The 25,716-nt window shown below is 40.4% G+C and overlaps 1 protein-coding gene across 2 annotated transcripts in view; it reads right to left on the reverse strand.

Annotated features, from left to right (window-relative positions):
* TNS3 (tensin 3) overlaps positions 1–25,716 on the reverse strand; it is a 395,327-nt gene that overhangs the window by 32,728 nt on the left and 336,883 nt on the right. For both annotated transcript variants that reach the window (XM_040353375.1, XM_040353376.1), the window contains 4 exons: positions 16,570–16,711; positions 14,502–15,097; positions 7,973–8,062; positions 1,839–1,970 (listed from right to left, as the gene is read on the reverse strand). In XM_040353375.1, the coding sequence (XP_040209309.1) occupies positions 1,839–1,970; positions 7,973–8,062; positions 14,502–15,097; positions 16,570–16,711 (960 nt within the window). The remainder of the gene's footprint in view (positions 1–1,838; positions 1,971–7,972; positions 8,063–14,501; positions 15,098–16,569; positions 16,712–25,716) is intronic.

Genomic DNA, 25,716 nt, shown 5'->3' on the forward strand with positions numbered 1-25,716 from the left:
TAAGCAGGAGGGAGGTATGGATGTACCGGTAATTTATACATACTATGAGGCAATTACCTTGCAAAGGATAGATTGGTTTCACAATGTGACCATCAAATCTTGGGTCCCACTTGAAAAATCCTTGGCAGGCTGTAATTTAGCTCCTGCTCTCTGGCTCCCCCGGGAGTGCCATGGGTTGTCCGAGTTTGGCTCTTCCCCAGCCATTCATGCATTAAAACTATAGGATGCCTTAAATAATATGGGAAAACTTGCCCCTTCGATCTCCCCTCTTGCTCCCGTAGGGAGCGTCCCTTGGTTCACTTTCTTTTTTGAGATCTTGGGCGGCTGAGAAATGAGATGCGGTAGATTTATTCAAGACTAGGGATTGTTATCTTTGGCTGTCCTGAGGGAATAATATGGCCGCTTACTCTAAATGAATGGCGTTATAGGCAGCTCCAACACTTCATCTGCAACCTGCCTAAGGCTGTTCGCTCCCCCACCTTAGCTTCACCTTTCTATAAGCTTAGTATGTCTAAATCTGCAATTCCACACTCCATCTCTGTGCTTTATGGCATGTTGCAGTCATTGGAGAATAGGGGAAAGCCTAAGGGAATTGAAGAGAGATCTGCAGCATGTGTTTACCGAGGCACAACTTGACCATCTTTACCCATGCAAGCTCTGTAGATACTAAAATGCAGGAAAGTGGCTTCAAACTAATCAACCGTTGGTACAGAATTCCCTCCAAGCTGGCGGGAGTGCCCTAGGCTATAACCCTACTGACTACACATTAGATCCCAAATCAAAAATATTATGAATATTGATTTATCAGACTCCCCGCTGGAGTTATTACTATATGTCCCCCCATTCCTCTCAGCCATTACTGTGAGTTGGTGCTACCCCACCTTCTAAATGCCGCTCGGCGGTTCATTACGGTGTTCTGGAAGAGACCCCAAATTCCTAGTTGGGGAGACTGAATTTTCCTGGTAAACTATATTATGGAGAGGAATGGATGGCGACCTGCAAGGACTGTTATAAGTTTTATGGTATTTGGGCCACGTGGCTACATTGCACCAGTGTTTTTTTTCCTATTTGTTTTAGAGAGTTTATCCCAGGATCTTTGGACCTTTGTACTTGTTCACAATTAATCAACCTTGTCTTCTAGTGAAGTGCAACTTTGACCCCTTTTATTTTATGTTTTCCTATCTGTAACCGAACCTTTTAGGTTTGCCCCCCGTTTCTCCCTACCCCACTTATTTTTTATTATTGTTCTTTGGCATTGGGTCCATGGTAAAGGTTCAGCGTCCCATGCTTTGGCATGGGGGGGGGGGGGGGGTTGGTTATTTGAGGGAATATAATGTTGGTGTTATTCATCAGCTGTAGCACGTTTATGCAGCTTTTTGCCTTACCACCTCGCATACTAGTGTTGTGTTCTGTACCATGACTATTATTTGTGTGGACCTGTTAGACTTAAAGATGTTCTTAATTTGTTTGTTCCAAAAATTTAAATAAAGATTATATATATATATATATATATATATATATATATATATATATATATATATATATATATATATATATATATATATATATATATATATATATATATATAAATAAAATTTTCAAAATGATGGCACCATTATTTTGATATCTAGCCACCATTCAACTGTACAAATGTACTAAAAAAAAAAAAAATGAAATCAATAAAATATGAGTAACTTATATTGCAGTTGTGGAAAAGGATTTTCTAATTTCTGTCCTCATCAGGTAGGAAGATTATTCACAGTCATTTGAAATAAGTTTGTGAGTATACAGTACATATGTAGATTGTACACCTTAAATACACTCGTACACTGCCATACCTTTCTTGTTCAGTTGCATTACAGATGGAGGTGGTGTAGCTACTTTCATAGCCAATCCATAGGCTCCTCGGAAGGAATGACTATCTCTAACAATAAAGGAACCAGGTTCTTTGTCCTTAAGAACTGCAATAGCTATTAAAATGGAAAAAATGATAAGCACAATCTCACATCTCCTTTTACGACCAAGTCATTTTTAGGTTTTAAAAAATAGGATTTATTCGTCATACTTACCTGTAAAATCCTTTTCTTTGCGTACATCCCGGGACACAGCGTGAAGCTATTATTCCTTACTTACTGGGTTATACTCCATCTCCAGGTAATGGACACTAAAATCTTTAGACAGGAAGTGATCCCCTATATAACCCCTCCCACACAGGAAATACTTCAGTTTTGTAGCAAGCACTTAATCCTCAAAAATAGGGAAGGAACAACTATGTCCCATGATGTACTAAAAACAAATAAAAGGATTTTACAGGTAAGTATGATGAAAAAAAATAATTCTTTATCATACATCACGTGACAGAGTGAGGCCATTATTCATTACTTGGACGTTCCAGGGCAATAGCCTTGAGGGGAGGGAGACACCCTATCAAAACAATAGCCATCAGACCTATACAGCACCCCGCAGTTCACTGCGACTGAAAGTCGAATCCTCGGCTGCTCGAACATCCACTTGATAAAATTGTGTGAACGTAAACACGAAAGACCTTACAAATCTGAATACATTTTCTAGCAAAAAAGGGAAAACCTCTTAGGAGGAACATAAATCCTGTCAGGATGTTCCCAATGAACATGTTCCAATAGCAGGTGCAAGGTGAAAGCCTGTGCAGCCTGAGGAGGCTTCAGGGACCCCAAAAAGGACAAGGGAGGCTCAGAAACCTAGCCAGGAGGTAACTTAAAGTCATAACAAATTATCTCAGTAAGAGTCTGGATCAAAAGCCTCTGCGAATGAGAGGCTGAAACCAACTGGACATCTTCTGGTCCAGATTTCTCAGAAGCAGACTCATCTGCCGGGCCATCTCCTAAGTCCTTAGCATCTAGCTCTTCCCCTTCCTCAACCCATTCCTGCTTTAAATTAGGAGGCTCATGGGAGGGGGATCTGTCACGTTTTTTGCCACCCTGCGGGATGGAGGTAATCATGCCAGCAATCCTGTGCTCTAACCCGGCTAGGGCTGAGGGCAATTCATCCCTGGCGATAAAGGGTGAAGCAGGAGTGTTGACTGTAGGCACAATACCAGACAGGTGCAGCAGCTCAGATTGCTTGGAAGCCTCTGGTCTCTCAGGAGATACTACACTAGGGTTTTGACTAGGCTCCTCAGGAGCTACTGATGACCTAGGTGTGCCCTTCTCTCTAGTGTTAGCCCCGGTCCTCTTTTTCAAAGACATTGCTTGCCACAAAAAGGGAGTACCCTGGGTTTAGTATTTACACACCCCAGAAGGGAGACCCTTTAATAAGGTTTACCAAGCCCCTATGCAAAAATCCTGCTGAGCACTTTAGCTTGCCAATCAACACCTGGTGACTAACGTGACCCGGGTAATGAGGAATGAACTGCTGAAAGTGAAAGGTTTTCAGAGCCTGCTCTGTGTCCCACAGCTGTCCCCTGGAAGCACTGCATGTCAGTCACTCTCAGCTTAAATAAGTTGCCTGTGTGTTTGGACCCTCTGCGCCTGCACGCACAAGCACGGTCCTGTGCACTCAACAAATTTTCGTGCGTGGACCATCCAGAAGAAAACAGCCAAGACAACATGAAAGGTACTCCTCATCCAAAACACCAACAGTCATCCCAAAACTCCCCCCTGCGGTCACTACTACACAGGTGTCCAGCCTTAGCTAGAATGACAGTTACACACATGGGGCACCACACAATAAGTAAATAAGTGGGATTTAATTTACCCGTCCAGGCGCAGGGCAACCTTTGAATCTAAGAGCCCAATCTTTGCACCATCATGGTGGGTTCCATCACTTGGGGAACCTTCAAGGACTGGGTACCCTTTTCATGTTTTAGGGTCCACTGCCTTGGACTTGTACAGCACCCTGCAGGAATGCCTTAGCTCTATGGTGTCCAGGATTCCACTATGCAGGGTCCAATGCCCAGAGGTCGCATTACAGGCAAAACCTCACCGGATCCTTGCATCTTCTTTGCAAGGCTAGGGTACTATTCATCTAACCATATAAGCCTGTTTCAAATGGATCCGATTGGTCAATCCCTTGATTAATTTAAGAACCGCGCTAGGACTCCAGATCTGGGGAGCTCAAACAAACGTGCCCATGCACCTTGCAGACACTGGTAAAAAACTAAAGTACATCCTGTATGGGAGGAGTTAAATTGGGGATCACTTCCTGTCTAAAGACCTTTGGTCTACCAATGTCCATTAAAGGATTTGCAAAGGTTTGTTTCTTATTTTCTAAATAGGTTCCTTTAAGCTAGTGCATTGTTGGTTCCTGCGGAATGTAGTCCCAAGGGAGGGGGTGAGCACGCTGACTAACCCCCAGCCAGAACGGCTCAAATGATGGGGGCAAGCTTACTGGAGGAGGAACAGGAAGTGAGAAATTCAGACAAAGAAAAAAAACATTTAGAAGGGAAATTGAAGGAAAAGGTAAGTGAACCAACAATCCACTAGCTTAAAGGAACCTATTTAGAAAATAAAATATTAACCTTTACAACCCCTTTAACCTGGAGATGGAGTATACCCAAGTAAGGAATAATAGCCTCACTCTGTGTCCCGTGATGTATGATAAAGAGACATAATTATTTTTAGTATTTCTAAACATATCTCACTAGGCAAAAACATTTTTTCACAAAATATATTTTGCCCATATTTTTACATTGATAGACAGGTTGTTTTTTTGTTAGCGAAAAGTAGGAAAAAGTATTGGATGGATTCACATATAAATACATTACACAGGACAGGAGTAACAGAGCAATGGCTTAATATTGTTTCCGATAACTTAACAAATCACACAATTAATTACCTTCAGTAATTAAGCAAATCCTCCCACAGAGGCTGTAACTTTTTTTAATTTTTTTATTGTTTTTCCAAAAAGTTGCTTATACAATAGCTTCAGAACCAGGCTTTCATAACAAGTAACAACACTACAAGCCATCAGCACAGTTTCAGGCTAATGTAAATCCTGTCTAACATGGTAATATTTTCAGAATCCGTCTGTCTAAACAAAACATATTACTTTTTTTCAGTCTCCCATATCCATGAATTACATACAATATATGCCTACATATCACATAAGCAATGCATAGATTTTCCCACACAGAGCATCCTAGTAGAGAACTCCATATCACTGTTCCACAACACTATACATTGGACAAACTGTAAATTCTAGAGGCGAGAAAATAAAATCATCTATTCAGATACAGTTGACATATTGTTAGTCCATCCTCCCCACACCTTAACAAATTTGTTAGGAACTCCTCTGCTAGTATAAGTCGCCCTATAAAATGGTAGAGCCTTGTTGATGAGCGCTTTTCGGGTGGAGACAGTATTTTACAGATATTTATACGTTTCCTGGCATAATGTACGGATCACCTTTTTGGAGGCCAAGGAGTATACCAATCCCAAAAGACATATTATAATAGATGGCTTTATAAAAAGTGTCATAACATCTTGAATACATTGGATAACTTCCTTCAAAAACCTTTGTATAACTGTGCACTGCCAGAATATATGTATGAAATCCACTCTAATAGAACTGCACCACCAGCAGCTGGGTGACGGAGTGGGAAAGGTCCTAGCCAATCTGGCAAGAATGAGGTAAATTCTTTGTACAAATTTGTACTGTAAGGCTCCATGCACACTGGCTTAAAAACGTTGCTTCTACAGGAGTTTTGTGTTCTGCTTAATGTTATCCTATGTGTCAATGCACATTAGGACTTTTAGAGGCATATTTTCAGCTCAATGTTTAGAGGCAGAAAAAAAACTTTCTGGTTCACGTACCTGATTGGCGCTTACTGGCAGAAAAAAATCTTTTAAACTCGTCTAGACTTCGTACAAAAAATGCTCTATATGAGCATTTTTTTATTTCCAAGAGAATAATCGTTTTTTTAAGCCCAGTGTGCATGGAGCTTTAGAGATGTCTCTAGCCGACACCAGTCTAGAAAAATTAACCTCCCAGAGATCATCCCAATCATCGTCATCCAGTTTAGGAAAGTCCATCAACCATGCATTTCTGCAAGGCACAAGGGCCTTAACCAGTGGCGGCCCGTCAATTAGGGGTTGAAGGGCGCCCCCCCCCATCCATGCGTCCGGCCCCCTGATCTACATACAGGGTGCCGGACCATAGTTTCCAACGGGAGGGTGTTTTTTTTAAGCACGTAATTAGAGCCAGAGGCTCTTATAGGCTTCAAGAAAAAGGTGGGCTCAGGACACAGAGCACTGCGCTTAGAGCCCACCCAGTTGTGTGAGAATAGCATATTAATTATCCCTATTCTCACACTGATTCTCCTCCCAGCCAATAGGGAAGTGGGTCATGAGACCCGTTTACCAATTGACAGAAAGGAGAAGCGACATTGGCCGAGGAGGGAGGGAGGAGATACACGTGGCCGGCGGAGACGCAAGGGAAAAACTGACAGGCCCACCAGCCGCCGACCAAGGAATGGCTCACCATCCAGCATCTGGCTCAGCCAGCACACCCCAGCTCAAGGCGGGAAGACCGGAGTCTGGGCAGGACAGAGGTAAGGAGGCCGTCCTCCGTAGACGGCAGGGGGGTGTTCCCCGTGTTCATGTCTGTCTCCTGCCGAGGGGGGGTTAGCACCAGCTGCCAATGGTCTTAAAGGTATTTATACACCAGGGCCAAGGCAAGGGGTGGCTGCTCTGGGCACTGTGGTATCATGTGAAGAGATAGGGGGGGATTTAGGGGAGATTTGCTAGGAAGGGGGAGGGAATGTGCACTTGAAGGGGAAATTTTAGGAGGTAGAGGAGGGGTATTTAGGGGTATACAAATGTACTAGGAGGGGAATTTTTTTGGGGGAGGGGGACATTTGTGTTGGGGAGATTTGGGGGATTGGTGGGGGCAAAGATTTGTGCTGAGAGGGGGGATTGCAGCAGGGGAGTGTATTTGTACTGGGAGGAGGGGTCATTCATGTTTAGGGGTACTCATGCAGCTTAGTCCTCCATTCTTTGGGAGAGAGTTTTGCTGACACATAATGCTAATACATCTTGGCATGTTCGCCCTAGGCTCTAGATGACCTTGTTCCGGCACATCTATAGACAATTGTTTGTATATAGTGTATAAAGACTTCACTAAATTAGCATCACGGAGCAAGGGCTCCAAATCCCCCTTTCGAACACTGAGTACAGTGGATCCAAACTGGGCATTGTAGGCATGGCGAAATTGCAAGTTGCGAAAACAAATATGGATTAGGTAAATGATACAAGGATTTCATAATGTCTAATTGAAGGAGTATTCTGTTCCGCACTACATGACCAACCTTTTTGAAACCAAATTTGGTCCACATACTAGGGTCCAGATAATTGTAGAAATTAGGCAATTGTGGATTCTTCCACAATGGTGCGTATGGGGAAATCTCTTGGCCATCTCTCAGCTCGGCCTGTCTAGCCACTCCCCATGTCCTGACAGTAGCATGCATAGCCACAGTCAGAGGGTATGTGGGCCTACCTCTCCTCTGAACAACAAATGTGTCAATGCCTCATAGGAACCAACTATGGCTGTCTCGAATGCTATTGTGGCATCATCCTTAGGAATGGTCAACCAGCAAGCTGTACATCTTTACCTGCAGCCCCTCAGCCTTTCAAAGTACACATATCACATAATATTTCTCAGCTTCCAGGAGGCAGGGGTCTGACAGGGGTGTTGTCTAGGATCACTAACAGCCCGCTGAAGCAAAAAATTTCGTGAAATTTGCCAACATCAGTATCCGCTACACACATTTGCTAAAATCTGGAGAAGTTTGAGCTGTTAAATTCGCTGCATGTGAATAAGTCAACTTAATGATTTTCAGGTCCTAAAATGCAGTGTCTAGTATCAAGTCTATAGGACCGCTGTAGACAGGGTATTTAAGAAATGGCAAAATTATGGGATTATCTTTATATTGTATACATGTATATAGTAATGGGAAAATAACAGGAGAAACTGAAATTAAGTACGCAGTGACACATACCTTGTTCTCTTGAAATATCAGGCTTATACCAGAATTTGGAAGTGTCTTGCACAAACTTTACGGTCATATGCTTATTATCCGTAGAGTTATCTGAAAATAAATGATAATAATAAGTAAAACGCAATCAATAAAACAATGCTAATTTATGCTACCATTATGTGTTTTTTTTTTGCCTGGGATTGGCTGACAGTTGAAGTCATAATTCCCAATCCGGTCTTGGTTTAAATTATATTGTGTATACCAAAATTATAAATTTGCTTTACTGACTTTAAAATGTTCTCTTTATTTATAAGTTGAAGTCCATTCTGGGAACAGGAAGAATAGTGTTTATTTACCAGTCAGGTTTGCAGTGAGTTTAACTGGGATTTGGAAGAGTGTAAGGTATATAATGTATATAGTACAGTATATACAAAAGCATTTAATGTACAACACAGTAAACAGGCGAGTATTTAACACATAACAGTGTAAATGACAGAGCAGCTATCATTTTCACTTAGGGGTGTACTCACTTTTGTTGCCAGCGATTTAGACATTAATGGCTTTGTGTTGAGTTATTTTGAGGGCAAAGCAAATTTACACTGTTATACAAGCTGCACACTCACTACTTTACATTGTAGCAAAGTGTCATTTTTTTCAGGGTTGTCACATGAAAAGATATAATAAAATATTTCCAAAAATGTGAGGGGTGTACTCACTTTTGTAAGATACTGTAAATAAGCTCCTAAGTCTCTGCTGGGCGGTAGTGGCTTTTATAAGATTGTAGCGATTGAGTTTAGACCTATTCTAATGTTGAATTGTCAAGATGGTAAACATAGATCCATAGACACTGGACTTTAGAGAGACAGAATGATGGAGCACAACAATATTAGCTTGGGTGAGGTACTAATAGAAAAACATTTTTTCATTTTTGTTTTGGAATTCTCTAAAGTAACAATGCTTATTGAGCATCTCGCAGTTTGGCTTGACACCCCCATTGAGAACGTCCCCTTGTGACGAAACGCGTTTGGGAGGCTACGCCAGTGACGTCACCACGCTCGGGAGGAGGGCTCCTGCATGCCGGCCGGCATTTACATTTTAACACACGCTGTTTTATCTTTACTCGCTGTAAGTACATTACTTTTTAATAAAATCTGTTACCCAGCGGTATTACGCTATATGCGTCCTTTCTTTTATATTATTCCCTGCATTGGAGCGATCGATTTAGATACGGTCGTGACGCTGGTGATTTTGTCCTGTGACTTCTGGGGAACCTAAAGGCCGTGGCTGGGCTATAGCCAACTGCTCTGGTTACTTGCCATCTGGTAAGAGGCTCATTATTCTCGGTGGAGGGACCTCACGATTTGTTTACATGTCACCGGGTGATTGAAAGATCCATTATTCCAACATTAGCAACTTTCTAAGGAATCTTTTTCTTTGAATATTACAACAGTAGCTTTTGCCTATGAGTATAAAGACTCTGCTTGGACTTTCTGCTAATTTCCATTCCTTAAAGGAGAGGTTTATCATTTACATTGGCTTGGCGCGGCTTTTTGTTTGTTTATGTTTTTGGCTTGATATGTCTCTCCCAAATTCTCCTTTTACTTGGACAAGGATTGTATTTTTAATTTAAAAGAGAAGAGGTGGTTGAAGCCTAAGTTGAATTTTCTATCCTTGTATGGGCACTGTGGATGTACAGAAGATGATCTACCAATCAAACACCCTGTTAGCTTTTCCCCGCTTATTCAGCGTTGCATGCTATAAAAATATATATATAAAACACTTAGCACCAAAGGATATGTTGATAATAAATGGATACGTGTAAAGTAAAATCCAAAATATAAACACCAACTGCTGTAAAACTTGCTAAAAAGCAAATACATGTGAAAAAAAAAAAATACACAGCACTAGGTGATACAAAACAAAAGTATAAGTCCTTTGCAGTCCCAACATAAGCGTTCATAAGTGCTTGTGCTTCTGGACGACATATGCCCTACTTTTAAAACTTATTACATCTCCTTTTTGGAACTTCTGAAATGTTATTATTGTTATTATTGTTGTTGTCTCAACCTATTATTGTTCTTAATGCCATACTTGTCGCCCATATTTTTCTTTTGTATTGATAAGATATGTTTTTGTTTTTTTGTGAATGTAGCACACCTTTCTGATGCTCTTGTAATCTTTCTTTTCTTTTACTCAATAAAAGAAGTTTGGAAAAAATAAATAAAGAAATAAGTGCTTGTGCTCAATAATAATACATCCATGCTCCATAGACTTGTGCTCAGACTGAGTGCCCTACATGGATGTGCACTCACACCTAAATATTGACCAACTATCTCTAGTTTGGTCATTAAATCGTGGAAGGATCCATTGCTGGCGACTCTTGCATGGGCTATGCATCATAGGAATGGATATGAATGACAGAGAAGAAATCTCATGCCGTTTAAAAAATTATTGGGCAACGCATAAAAATTACACTTGCATGCAATGGTGCCCATCGTCCTTGCACCTAGCGTGTATAGCAGGTGATTTTGTTGGGGAAATTGCCTCACAATGTGCTATAAACCGCTGACCTTGGTTCTGGAGGATTGCATAGGCGGACGTGTGCCGCAGTGACGCGATCAAGATTTGATACGTTTCAGCCAATCAATGAGCCATCATCAGGAAGCTCTCTGATGATGGCCCACTGATTGGCTGAAGCGCTTCGAGACTTGATAGCGTCACTGCGACACAAAAAGATGAAGACTTAGATGTCAGTATACAGTATCAGAGTAAGGTTTTGTTCACACGTCAATCTGTTTCATCAGACCAGAGAATTTTGTTTCTCATGGTCAGAGTCCTTCAGGTGTCTTTTGGCAAATTCCAGGCGGGCCATCATGTGTCTTTTACTGAGGAGTGGCTTCCGTCTGGCCACTCTACCATACAGGCCTGATTGGTGGAGTGCTGCAGAGATGATTGTTCTTCTGGAAGGTTCTCCTCTCTCCACAGAGAAACGCTGTAGCTTTGCCAAGAGTCACCACCGAGTTCTTCGTCACCTCCCTGACTACGGCCCTTCTCCCCCGAGTGCTTAGTTTGGCCGGGCGGCTGGCTCCAAGAAGAGTCCAAACTTCTTTCATTTACAGGTGATGGAAACCACTGTGCTCATTGGGACCTTCATGGCTGCAGAAATGTTTCTGTACCCTTCCCCAGATCTGTGTCTTGATACAATTCTGTTTGAGGTCTACAGACAATTCATTGGACTTCATGGCTTGGTTTGTGCTCTGACATGCACTGTTAACTGTGGGACCTTATATAGACAGGTGTGACTTTCCAAATCATGTCCAATCAACTGAATTTACCACAGGTTAACTCCAATCAGGTTGTAGAAACATCTCAAGGATGATCAGATGAAACGGGATGCACCTGAGTTCAGTTTTGAGTGTCATGGCAAAGGCTGAAAATACTTATGTACATGTAATTTTTTTTGTTTTTTTAATAAATTTTTAAATATTTCAAACAAACTTTCACGTTGTCATTATGGGGTATTGTTTGTAGAGTTTTGAGGAAAATAATGTATGTCAAACATCTCTGTTCAAGTCAATATTCCCCCCCCCCAAAAAAAAACCCCACTGAAAAGCAAGAGAAAAAAAAGAGACTGCAAACTAACGCTATAGGTGTTTCAAAGGTGTTTTAGTCTTACCATCCATGAAAACTTAGCCTTAGTCCATACTTGGATTTAGGGGTGCAACGGGTCAAAAAACTCACGGATCGGATCGATCCTCGGATCAGGAGTCACGGATCGGATCATTTTCGGGTCAGCAAAAAAAAAAAAACAGACAAATCTTGTTACACGCACCAGAGTTTTAGATTTCACAGTTATTCTCAACACAAAATGGAGCTTATACCCTTAAATACAGTGTTTGGAAATCCGACGGAATGTTTATTGCTAATGTGACAGAACACCTCTGATTTTCACATTAAATTTAACATTTAAACAGTCCGTCGGATTTACAAATACTGTATTTAAGGGTATAAGCTCAGTTTTGTGATGAAAATAACTGAATCTAATACTCTGTTGGGTGTAATGAAAGATGTCCACTTGCCCCCATGTCCTCCCATTACAGATGCAGCTGTTAGGGGGCCTCTCCACAAATACCTCTGGCCCCGTATCTCCCTCTGTCTTGCTATTTGTCTGCTTCAGATTGAACATTACAATGCTTACTACTGGTGCAACGGATCTCCTACCTGCAGAAGCTCACTGTTGCTGTCTCCACTCTCCACATGTCTGCAGTGAGCGCGCTGTGCGGGGAGGCGTGTCACGCTATGCATTGGGCTCTGGCAAGCACACAGGGGTGGAGCAAGATGGCCGCCTCTCCGGAGCTAGGCCGAAGCTGGGGACTTTCCTACGGCCGAGGCTCCGCGGATCGCGTGGTGTGCCGATCCGAACGGGGTGGCCCGTTCGGATCACGGATCGGTGACGATCCGTTGCACCCCTACTTGGATTGCAGTATCTATTAGTGTTTTAATTCTTTACCCTTATGATCTCCTCATATTTTATCTCATATGAAGGTTTGCTAAAATACACACAGTGTACAAGTATTCCTCTAAAGTTAAAGTATAACCAAAGGCAAACATTTTTTTGGTTTGGATAGAGTGGTGAGGGGTTAGGATCACTGGCAGGTTTTCATTTGTATCTGTGCCCTTGTTAGGGAGATTCATGCTCTCTGGCGGTCCTGATCACCAAATAGGAAATGGGAATGAAAGTGATGTAAACCCAATTATTTGAGTTGCCACTAGACTAGAATAATAGAGGGAAAAATCTTCGACAATTTTCTTCACAATGGAAAATTATGTGCCAATTTCCTGTTGAGTTTACAATACAGAAAGTGAATAGAAAAACCTGTGGTGTGTTCACACTAGAGAGAGCTGACAAGTTTCTTTTGTAATAGAAAGTACTAAGGCACAACAGTACCTCTGTTGTGAATTTGTTTAGAATACATAAATACTTTAGATTGCACAGCCTGGGCACAGGTTCATAATAACATGAGGCATGGACATGGACACAGTGAGGCAAGGTGAGGCACGCAGATGGACACCCTAGGCTTATACTCAAGTCAATATGTTTTTCCATTCTTTTGTGGTAAAATTAGGTGCCTTGGCTTATATTCGAGTCGGCTTATACTCAAGTATATAATATATATATATATATATATATATATATATATATATATATATAAAAAGTGAAAACAAAAAAAAGTGCCTAGGGTGTACACATGGACCTCCCCTGAAGAGGAAGGACCCTTACCCTGATACCCCGGGGCGCAAAGCTCCCGACAGGGGCTAAGGTATTAATTGGCCCACCTAGCTAAAACCAGATGGACCTCATTCTCTGGGAGGTTGAAACTGACCAACCCCAAGTACTAGGTGGGGCTTCCCAGAAGGCCATGTCCACCCCCTCCCAAGACTTTCAGAGAAGGCTCAAGGACCAACACCCTACTAATCACTGTGAGTAAAGTGCACAGTGCAAGTGACAAAACACAAAAAAACACAAATGAAAGTGGGGAAAAGGAAGTGGAGAAGTGCAGTAGTGCCCCCTTCAGCCAAGAAACAAGAATTCCTCTGGTCCCAGCCAAAAAGGCCCGAAACCAGAGGCAGGTGCAAAAAAGCTTCTTTCACAGTCCAGCCAGACCAGTACCTACAAGGAAGACATCAGAACTTTGTGAGCTTAGGGAGAGCCTTGCCTACAATTGGGGAGAGGCCTTGTGCACAAGGCCGGCCGGATTCAACCAAGAAAAAGCCCCCCCCCCCCCTACCGTTCCCACCTAATTGCATCAAGGAAATTCTAACTGGCCACCCAAATTGGCAAAGGGGGTGAGGGTTCTTTCCCGAAATGACTTATAAGAACAGATACTACACTTGATCTTAGCCAAAGATTAGCTGAACTGAATGTATTCTCTGTTGAAAAAGAGATTAAGGGAGATATGATCAACATGTATGAATACATAAGTGGTCCATATAGTGAACTCGGTTTAAAGTTGTTCACTTTAAGATCATCGCAGAAGGCAAGGGGGCACTCTTTATGTCTAAATCATTTTCCTCTAATCTCCAAATACGGAAAGACTTCTTCACAGAAGGGCTGTGAAAATGTGGAGTAGACTCCCTCAAGATCTGGTTCTGACCACCTCAGTAGTTAAAAAAGGCCTGGATTCTTTCTTAAACGCACAAAATATTACTGGATACTAATACAGGGAATATCCGATTGCCTCTTGGGGGATCAGGAAATCATTTTTTTCCCCTGCTGGAGCAAACTGGATCATGCTTTATTGTTTTGTTTTTAATGCCTTCCTCTGGATCAACTGTGGGTATAGGATAGTGTATATGGGAGGTTTTCGATTTGTATGTGTTTTTCTTTTTCTGAGGGTCGAACTGGATGGACTTGTATCTTTTTTCAACCAGAGTAACAATGTAACTATGATTTCACTTGCAGTAAATGTTTGGTGAATCAATTTGTACTGCTTTACAAATATGCTCTATCGTCTTGTGTACCCAAAGTAAAGTTAAAATATTATCTTACCTGAGAGTGAGGAATCAGTTAAGGTCCTTGAAAAATCAGGAAGAAAATTAGGAAATGGAATACTGATTGTACTGCCACTGTGGGGACTTGAGAAGCCACTCGAAGAAGGAGAAATGGAGCCAAATGATCGTTCACTTTCAGAAATTCTTTTTTTCTCCGGAAGTGGTGGCTGTGACTGCTCAGTTTTTCCTACATGCTGTAATATTGGACTTCCTTGGTTATAGGAATTGTCATTGTCCACTGAAAGCTGTGCCCTTAATATTTTCGGAGAAGCATTTGTACTAGAGAAAAATGATACCTGCTTCTCACTAAGTGCAGGAATATTGTTAGCATGAACAAAGCCATCATAATTACAGTTTTCCTGAATAATTTTGCTTCCTGATCGCTCTTGGACATCTGCAGTTTCATAACCTGGATTACTTGTTTCAAATGTCTGCAGCCCTGGAGCAAGGTCAGTATTCAGTATAATTTTTTCTGGGCTCGAAGACATTTCTTGGTTAATCACTGGAATCCTACTCCTCTCCTTTAATGAATATTGATGAGGCAGTGTAGGCTTTAGTGGACTTTCCATCCATACTTGTTCAGTTTCTAAAGCACTGTAAAGGAAAAAAAATCATATTAGCATCAATTTTAAACAGATTCTGCACCAGATAAGGACAAAGACAGCCTAAGCATAAGGATCTGTGGAACCACATTTTTCCACAGATGGCATTTTTTTGTTGCCTTCCCATGCATTCTTACAATTTCCCCGCCCTCCAACCCACAGTTTCTATCTCTGCACCCAGGCCACGAAAAACCTACCACTATTTTTTGTGCTCTCTATAATGTAAAATAGGTTAACTGAAATTCTCTTACAATTGCAGCAGCAGGTAGTAGGCATTGGGGTGGATTTATTAAAACTGGAGAGTGCAAAATCTGGTGCAGCTGTGCATGGTAGCCAAACAGCTTCTAACTTGAGCTTGTTCCAATAAGCTCTGACAAAAAACATGTAAGGAGTTTGGCTCCTATGCAGAGCTGCACCAGATTTTGCACACTCCAGTTTTAATAAATCAACCCCAATGCCCACTACCTGCTGCTGCAATTGTTTTAGTAAATTAACCCCATTGGTGGATGCAATCTACACGAATTGTAAAATGTGGTGGGTACTCACATTGCAGTCAAAGTTGACTTTAAAAGCAAAATGTTACTATAGAAAAATTTGAAAAACAAAAACAAAAAAAAGTGTGAAATATTATTGAATATAGTGTTGAGACAGAATGTGTGCACTTTGCTTGAGATGGTTACATAGTAGGTGAGGTTGAAAAAAAGACACAAGTCCATCCTATGTGTGTGATTATATGTCAGTATTACATTGTATATGGAAAAGGTGGGAAATATTGTGCAAATAATGAATAAAAAGAATAATAATGTATGAAAACACAATCATAAATAGTGTAATAAGTGACTAAAGCTGCTACATAAGAATGAGACAAAAATTCTGAATGGAAAATGAAAATCTATCGCTAAACCTCATGTGAAAATAAAGGTGCACAAAACAAAGTAACAATATGAGTTGGCATTCAAAAATAAATGTAAAAGTCCAACAAATATAATTATCTAAAGAGGAATAAATATAGTCCAGCAATCCCAATGAAGAGAATGTAGAAAACGGGCAAGTCCACAACCATACAGGGACTACGATCAGCTGTTACCAACATGCGGGTCCATCTGTTTCGGTAAGGGTATTCATTTTGTCTACATAGTGATGATCCATTTGTACAATTGATATCCCTGTCTACCAGCCTTTCAGTTGTCTGAAGAGCACCCCTGTATGGTTGTGGACTTACCTGTTTTCTACATTCTCATCATTGGGATTGCTGGACTATATTTATTCCTCTTTTGATAATTATATTTGTTGGACTTTTACATTTATTTTTGAATGCCCACTCATATTGTTACGTGTGCACCTTTATTTTCATGAGGTTTAGCGCTACGTTTTCATCATATTACATTGTATATCCCTGTATGTTGTGATAGTTCAGGTGCTTATCCAATAGTTTTTTTTACAATTGTTAGTTATAAAACTCACCTTTCTTCTCTCATTGCAAAATTAGCATTCCTGTATGAGAAAGATCTTTGTAGTTCTGTCATGAAAAATACAGAGCTGGTCCCATCAGTGCTGTCAGAGGGTAGTTCTATTTGTTGAAGGCCTTCACTGCAATTCTGTTTATCTAAAGCAGGAATGAATATTGCAGAAATTATTATGTGTAGGCTTTAACTATTTTTTATTTACGGAGAGAAAGGTAACAAACAAATTTTAACCAAGATAGTGGTGAGCAGTGTGATTAATGGTGTGAGACCACTAGTCACAGATGCACTGGAAGCCTCCAAAGAATGTTCATATGAGGATGCAGAGGATTTCAAAGCACTGCAGATAGAGTCAGCCAGAGCACAGTCAAAGTTATGACTACAACATTCAGAAAAATTATTTTGTGTAAAGAATTGCTCACGAATAGGGTAGAAATGTCTCGCCTGTGGGCCACAACATGCTAATCTTGAGCTGTAGCAGTACTTATTTTAGGTGTGACCCAAGTCACTGCAGGTTGTACACAAAGGTTGCTGCACTGTGTCCAACAGAGGAGAGGTGAAGTGTCCATTTGCACTATTAGGACTGCACAAACGCCAGCAGGAGCAGCAACAGAATGAGGTGTGCACCCCTAGCCAGGGACCAACAATGCTGCAGTGTGATCAGCCCATCTACTGACCGTATTAGTAGAATGCACAGAGCTATCCAGAAGTCATGTTACTGATGCTCTGAAACTTGAGGGGTTTGCTGTAATTACACAGATTATTTGAACTGGCCTGTCATATGCAGATTCCTCAAGTGCAAGCATTATTTAGTATGCCACTGTTTAGAGCAGGGCCATTGCAGTGAAACACTTTTTGTAATACTAATTGGCTGACTGGAGCGACTAACAGGATCAATATTCTCTGGCTATAACTACCAGAAGTTTTTATTAGCAGAACAGAGACTGGGAAAAGACCGCCTTCCTCCTGAGGACAAAAGGAAACAACCTTCGACTCTGTTGCAGTAATGGGATAAAACCAGAAGGTGGAGCTGCCCCTTTTGATTTGATTTTTTTTCTCCTAACATCCTAGTGTCCATTCCTTCTGCAAGTGGCAGCATATGCCCATAGGTCTCTATTACAGCATTGTGCCCATTAATTTTTCAATGAATGATGGAGAAATTACTTTTATCTAAATGTCAAATGAAGTCCTTCCCACCTAGAGGAAAAAACTCTGCCCTTTTCTAGTTTCAGCTTCTCACACCCCACAATCTCCAGGAAATTCATTTGGGTACATGTGTTTGTCCCTAACAATCAATCTTTATTTTACAGTCTACAGCTATCCGTGTCATCACAGTAAGTGAGTTATGTCTTATTTCATGAAATAACCCATCAATAAAAAATTAGACTTCTCTTGTAACAAAAAAACAAAAAACAACCAAACATTTTTGCACTGCATATTTTTACAGTTACTAAACATCTCAGTAAATACTATTGTTAAAATTTATAGCAGGATTAACATTATTCCACATGATATGTGAACATATAACTGTGTAATATACAATTAAAGCTTGTTGTAGGGAGATGAACACTGCCAGGTGCACAATGGTCAGTAGTACTTTACACGTAAAACATTTCAGATGTATTGTTATATTGAGCTAACAAACTATGGTAAGTTTTTGATATAAATAACCATAATCATGAAAGTAAACAAAAAACTCACTAAAATTATAAAAGCATTCATTTTAAACCTTTCTCGACCTACATATATCAAACACAATTCTAACGTACGAAGATTTCTGGAATGTAGAATAGAAGACAGGCAAACATTTACAATGCCTAGAGATTGTAAACTAATCAAATTCCACAGCCAAGCGTAAAAGAACAGCCACCTACCAAAAGAAGCAGACATATCAAACATTCTTAGAAATTGTAAGAGCTTCAGCTGCTAGGAATACAAAAAAAAAAAGGTTTCCCAAGTACTGTGCAGATCTGTTACTTTTTCCAACTATAAGACTTCCTGCGGCCAGAGAACTCAGCAAGCGGATGTGTTCAGACAGAGGAGGCTCCTGCTGCTGTTGGTTTGCTCCCTTTTCTTTGCAACCCCCCCTTCTGAATGTTCTGACACAGGCATTCAGGATAGGGATGTTAGTCTAATCCGCTAGCCGAAGCAAGAGTAAAACATTCTCTCTGAAGGTGGTGGCACATGGGACATTTGTCAGCCAGCACTCTTTCTTAGTAAGCTAATTATAGGAAGGGGCGCACAACAGCTTTGCATGCCAGAGTTTTTTTCTTAACAAACAAAGTGACAGCAAGCAAATTCTTGTCTCAGCTGCAGTCACCTCATGGCATAAACCGTGTGAGGTTTCACAGTTTTTTTTAAACGACCACTTCAAACCTTACTTTAGCCAAAACACATATTATTCTAGACACGCAGTGATGGGTTTGAGCCTCTTTCAGGTTTTAATTGTCATCTGGGTGCTTATTTGGGCAAATAAGTGATGAGAAATCTCTCCAATGGAGACAGACAAAAACACATGTTTATTAAAGTAAGAAATTATTATTGCTATCCATTGCTTTCTTTGTGTCCTGGTGGCAACTGAGATGAGATCTCAAACAATCAAAAACATTACATTTTTACTCTTTAGCTAAAAAAAAAAAAAAAAAAAAAAGAAGAAAAAAAAAACTGGGCTGTTGTCATGCTTTAAAAGAAAACACGTTTTTATTAAAGTAAGAAATAATTATTGCCGTCCAAAACTTGCTTTCTGTTCTGGTGCAGAGAGGAGATCAAAGCAAAAAAAAAGATAAAAGTTTACCTTATTATCTAAAAAATTAGCCTGGAGTCATGCTTTAAAAAAAAAACACTTAAAAAAAGGATTATTTGTTTAACCACTTTCCATCCGGGCCAATTCTGGCACTTCGCTCCTACATCATAATTTAATTTTTTCTAGAAAAGTGCTCAGAACCCCCAAACATTATATATGTTTTTTTTGCAGAGACCCTAGAGAATAAAATGGCGGTCGTTATGTCACACACTGCAGCGATTTTTTAAACGTGTTTAAAAAAAAAACAGTTTCATGAATTAAAAAAAAGTAAAAAACAGTAAGGTTAGCCCAATTTGTTTGTATAATGTAAAAGATGTTATGCCGGGTAAATAGATACCAAACATGTCAAACTTTAAAATTGCCCACACTCGTGGAATGGCACCAAACTTTGGTACTTAAATCTCCCTAAAACTTTTACAAGTTCTCTGTTTAGAGTTACAGAGGAGGTCTTGGACTAGAATTGTTTCTCTTGCTCTAATGCAGTGTTTCTCAATTCCAGTCCTCAGGCCCCCCCAACAGGTCAGGTTTTCAGGATTTCCCTCAGATGAAAAGGCTGTGGTGATTACCAAGGCAGTGAAACTGATCAAATCACCTGTGCAAAATAATGGAAATCCTGAAAACCTGACCTGTTGGGGGGGCCTGAGGACTGGAATTGAGAAACACTGCTCTAATGCATGTGGCAATATCTCACATGTGTGATTTGTACGCCATTTACATATGTGGGCCCGAGTTACCCCTGAGTTCGCTTTTGAGCACGAACACGCAGGGATAGGGGCGCTTTATTTATTATTTTATTCTACTTTTATTTTTTTACACTTTTTCTTTAACCACTTTCACCCCCTTCCTGCCCAGACCAATTTTCAGCTTTCAGCACGGTCACACTTTGAATGAAAATTGTGCGGTCATGCAACACTGTACCCAAATGAAATTTTTATAATTTTTTTCCCACAAATAGAGATTTCTTTTGGTGGTATTTGATCACCTCTGCGGTTTTTATTTCTTGCGCAATACACAGATCCACTTTCCTGCTCAGTTACTGGGCAATCGCGGGTGCCCAGCGGCCATCGAGGCCACCGGGAATGTGCATCGGGTCCCCGGTGATGCGAAGGGCACGCGTGCCTGCCCCTGGTGGGTTTAAAAGGCGCAACGTCATATGACGTCCATCCAGAATAACAGTTTTTCTCCCGCCGTCTTTTGACTGCAGGCGGTTGACAAGTGGTTACATTTATTTATTTTTGATCGCTTTTATTCCTATTACAAGGAATGTAAACATCCCTTGTAACAGAAATAGTGTGTGACAGGTCCTCTTTATGGGGAGATCCAGGGTCTATAAGACCCCACATCTATCCTTCAGGCTGTAAATCCATAAATCTTTCATTTAAGAAGAGCCCACAAGTATTCACTAGGGTTTAGGTCAGGTAAGGAAGGATGCCATGTAATTTTTCTTTCATCTTTAAGGCATTTACTGGCTAGCCACGCAGTGGAGTACTTCAATGCATGCAATGGAGCATTGTTCTACATAAATATAATGGTCTTCTTGTAGACTTTTTCCTGTACCACTGCTTGAAGAAAGTGTCTTCTAAAAACTGCCAGTAGGTTTGGGAGTTTATTTTGTGTCCATCTTCAACCTGAAAAGGTCCAACTAGTTTATCTTTAATAAAATCAGCCCATACCAGTACCCCCACCTCCACCTTACTGGCAGACGCCAGAGTCAAAGTGGAACTCTTTGCCCCTTACTAATCCAGCCAAAGGCCCATCCATCTGGTCTGTCAAGAGTCACTCCGATCTTATAAATAAATAAAAAGGGTCTTGTGAACCTGTTGACTATTTGCAAAAAAAACGTTTGATGGTTCTTTGATCATTCCCCAATATCTTAGCAATTTCAGTGCTGCATCCCTCTGAAAAACTTTTTACAATTTTTGACTTTTCAGAGTCAGTTAAATTTCTTTTTCTGGCCAAGTTTGCCTGAGGAAAAGAAGCTGCCTAACAATTATGCACACCTTAAAATATGATGTTGATCTCCTTAGGCCACACCCTCCCTCATTACACAAATACACATCACCTGATATGCTTAAATCCAATAAGCAATCAAGTTTATACAGCTTGGAGTTAGACAATAGGCATAAAATAATGATTTGGACAAAAATACCCACTTGCCCAGTAATTGTGCAGACAGTGTACGAACAACAGTGGTAGTAGCCAAGGACTTTTAGAGGAACATATAGATACAAGGAAAACACTGTGTATATAAAAACTTTAACTTTTATTGTAACATTACATAAAAGCCAAAATGCAAACCAGACAATAAAATATTGAATATAGGGTTCAAGTATTTTAGATCCAATACACTCCACATGTAGACTCGGCACATTTCGATAGACCTTTAGGAGTACCTGTGAATGATCAGCATGATGCAACCCATAATTCTCATTGTATTGAAACCATAGATTCACTGGAATCATACGCGTGTCTCTCTTCTCTATGTGGAAGGGGAAGGGTAGATGGACACATCAATTAGAAGTTAAAAGGCACACCATCTATGTTTCAAAGCGAGCAAAATAGGGCTGGGGACTTATCCACGTCCTATTGTCAAACCATTCTATGTGTCTGGAGAATGGACAACCAAAAATTAACAAGGGTCAGATGGGTAGGGAGTCATTTCCAAAATGTCCTTTTCTTCACACCCAAAGTTCCAACAGTCAGTCACAACATTACCAGGTAATAGTGGTATAGTATACAAGAAAGTGTGGCTCTTTCACATGCCCCTGCATTTCTTTTTGGCAGTCTGTATAAACATAGACACATAGAAGTGTGACTGCAGAATAAACTCCAAGTGGTCTATCAAGTCTGTTCCATTTTTTTAAAATATTTATACTTTATTTTGTACTTCTTTTGTCTGAACATAGATCTAGGTTTGTCCCATGCATGTTTGAATCCACCTACTGTTGACTGACTCACTACCTCTACTGGAAGTCTATTCCAAGCATCAACTACTCTTTCCGTAACATTATACTTTAAGATTTGAACTTCCCTCCTGCTAGTTTGAGGTCATGTACCGGTGTTCTTGATCTTGGCATCATATTTAAAATACTGAACCTTAATTACCCGCTCAGGTCTCCCCTTTGCCTTCTTTCCTCCAGACTGTACACATTAAGTTCCTGTAGTCTCTCCTGATTTAGTTTTAGCCCTCAGACCTTCCAAGCCTAATTACTTTATTTATTTGTAGTTTTGGAAAGCATGCAGAAAGATAACATCCTCTCAGATTATTATTGCTATCTGTATTAATATTTAGGAGACTTCCCCTCAATTAAAAAGAATAGGCCTCGAGAAGGGGTTCAAGTTGCTAACGAGATGGTACAGATGCCCGACAATTATCCATCATTTCAATCCGGCAGTGCCGGATACCTGCTGGCGGTGTCTTGTATCCCAGGGAACCATGCTCCACATCTGGTGGGACTGCCCTCCTGTGAGGGGATTCTGGCAGCGGATTTTCGAACTATACTGCAAATTGATGGCGACCTCTATCCACCCTTCCCCTGAGATGGCCCTCTTATCTATACTTCCTGGCACGCTCAAATCCATCAAAAATGATGTACTACGTCACTTCCTGGCGGCGGCCAGAGTGGTGATCCCCCGTCATTGGAGATCGGCAATCATGCCTTCCCTGGGGGACTGGGCTGTGGAAGTGGACCGCATAAGGGACCTTGAGCGTCTGTTGGCAGAGGAGGGTGGTAAGAGTGAGCAGTTTTCTCTCACCTGGACCTCGTGGTCCATGTTCCGATACTCTTCTGAGTTTGCATCTTGGGCCGAGTGTGGCGTGGAAGATGTGACCCTGAAGCCATGATGGAGTGACCCTTGCCTCTTGATTCCTGTCCCCGATCTCTTTGCTCCCCTTTTTACCTGCCCCTGCTTCTTGTCCTTTTCTTGATCTCTAAATGCTTCCCTAAGACCTCATGGAGCTAACGTATCGTGGCCCCGACCTGCCTATGGCTATCTACCCATTGTGAGACCCCACGGGTCTTATTTTACTTCCAGATCCGTGTATAATCTCTCCTAATATACCGCGTGTGATTCAAAGTTGAACCCCTCACTAAAGTGAGGTTGATAGACACAACTACTTACTATTCCATATAACGGGAGAATGCACATTCACACGGACATATAATAGTTCACACAAACATGCTCCTATTCCCCTTTTTTTTTTTTCTCCCCTCTTTTCCCTTCTATCACATAACTTAGACATGGTTTCTCTACGGCAAACAAGATGCTTACAGTTGTTATATTTGCTTTTACTGTATGTAATGTTTGAGACGATATTTGTCCCTCTATCTTTTTCTCTTTTACCTCTGAATAAAATAAGATTGAATTAAAAAGAATAGGCCTTGACATACCCCCACTCCCCTTCTTGACAGGTGTCAGGGAGTGTGGAAAGGAGGAAACAATCTTCTTAATAGAAACAAACAAATTTCCAAGGATTCCTATGAATCTCGAAACTCAAGTTGTGCATTGCCAAGCTTTATATGGTTTGTTTAAGGTTTTTTATTTTACTGTTCATTGGGAATAGTTGCCCTCATTTGGTTATACCAGTACAAAAAAATGAGGAAGGGGGTGTCGGCTATCGAGGTCTATTTTTAGCACAGCAGCAGGATTAAAGATCCCCACAAAGCTTCTCTTTCACCTTCTGAATGTAAGTGATCATTATGAAATATAATGGGTAATATTTCATGTTTACCCAGCCAAAAATAGGTAACTTTTTAGTACTGAACATGAAAAACACTTTAGTCTTCTTTAGTATTTCAGGCTAAAACAATAAATTTTTCATGGATAAGACTGCACAATCACAATTTAAGATGGAATATGAGCAGAGTCTTGTTACTCTTTAAATCAATAAAGCAAGAAGTTTTAGCTAAGCAGTAAGTGAAAGCTAAGTGAAAAAAAGCCTGTTTGCCACCAAAAAAAAAAAAAAAAAATGGAAAATAATTAAATGATTGTTCTGCATGTTATGAGGCTCACAAGGCTTAAGACTTTTCTTTGTGTGCCTTCTGTCCTAACTCCACCTCCTCATTTTTTCCCAATCATGTCTGCGATCCTCAAACAATGTTAGTACACAAAGCGCATTGTTTATCACGGTTTTCCTCCCAGTCACTACTACTGCTACATCTGTAAAGAATGTAAACTATTATGTAGAAATATATATATATATATATATATATATATATATATATATATATATATATATATATATATATATATATATATATATATACACATATACACACACACACACACGCAGTGGATATAAAAAGTCTACACACCCCTGTTAAAATGTCAGGTTTCTACGATATAAAATAATGAGAGCAAAGACAAATAATTTTAGAGCTTTTCCACCTTTAAATGGGGATGTAGTGGTGTTCAGAATTAAGCAATCACATTCAAACTCATGTTAAATAGGAGTCGGTAAACACCTGCCATCATTTAAAGTGCCTCTGATTAACTCCATGTCTGGGCTATGGGGTAGAGTGGCAAGACAGAAGCATTTTCTTACGAAGAAAAACATCCAAGCCTGGCTAAATTTTGCTAAAACACATTTGAAGTCTCCCAAAAGCATGTGGGAAAATGTGTTATGGTCTGATGAAACCAAAGTGTAACTTTATGGCCATAATTCCAAAAGATATGTTTGGAGCAAAAACACTGCAGATTACCAAAAGAACATCATACCCACAGTGAAGCATGGTGCTTTGGGGCGTTTTTCTTCGGCTAGAACCGGGGCCTTAGTCAAGGTAGAGGGAATTATGAACAGTTCCAAATACCAGTACCATCTTTCAGCATGACAACGACCCAAAGCATACATCCAAATCAACAAAGGAATGGCTTCACCCGAAGAATATTAAAGTTTTGGAATGGCCCAGTGAGAGCCCAGACCTGAATCCAATTGAAAATCTGTGGTTGATCTAAAGAGGGCTGTGCACAGGAGATGCCCTCACAATCTGACAGATTTGGAATGTTTTTGCAAAGAAGAGTGGGAAAATATTGCCAAGTCAAGATGTGCCATGCTCAAAAAGACTGCATGCTGTAATAAAATCAAAAGGTGCTTCAACAAAGTATTAGTTTAAGGGTGTGCAGACTTATGCAACCATATTCATTTTTATTTTTTATTTTTACTTCCCTTCACCAAAGATTTCAGTTTGTTGTTCAACTGAGTTGTACAGTTTATAGGTCACATTAAAAGGTGGAAAAAGTTCTAAAATAATTTATCTTTGTCTCATGTTTTTACATCAAAGAAACCTGACATTTTAACGGTAGACTTTTTATATCCACTGTGTATATACACACCTAACACTCCTA

This window comes from Rana temporaria, chromosome 5 (assembly GCF_905171775.1).
Source record: "Rana temporaria chromosome 5, aRanTem1.1, whole genome shotgun sequence".
NCBI classification, from domain to species: Eukaryota; Metazoa; Chordata; class Amphibia; order Anura; family Ranidae; genus Rana; species Rana temporaria.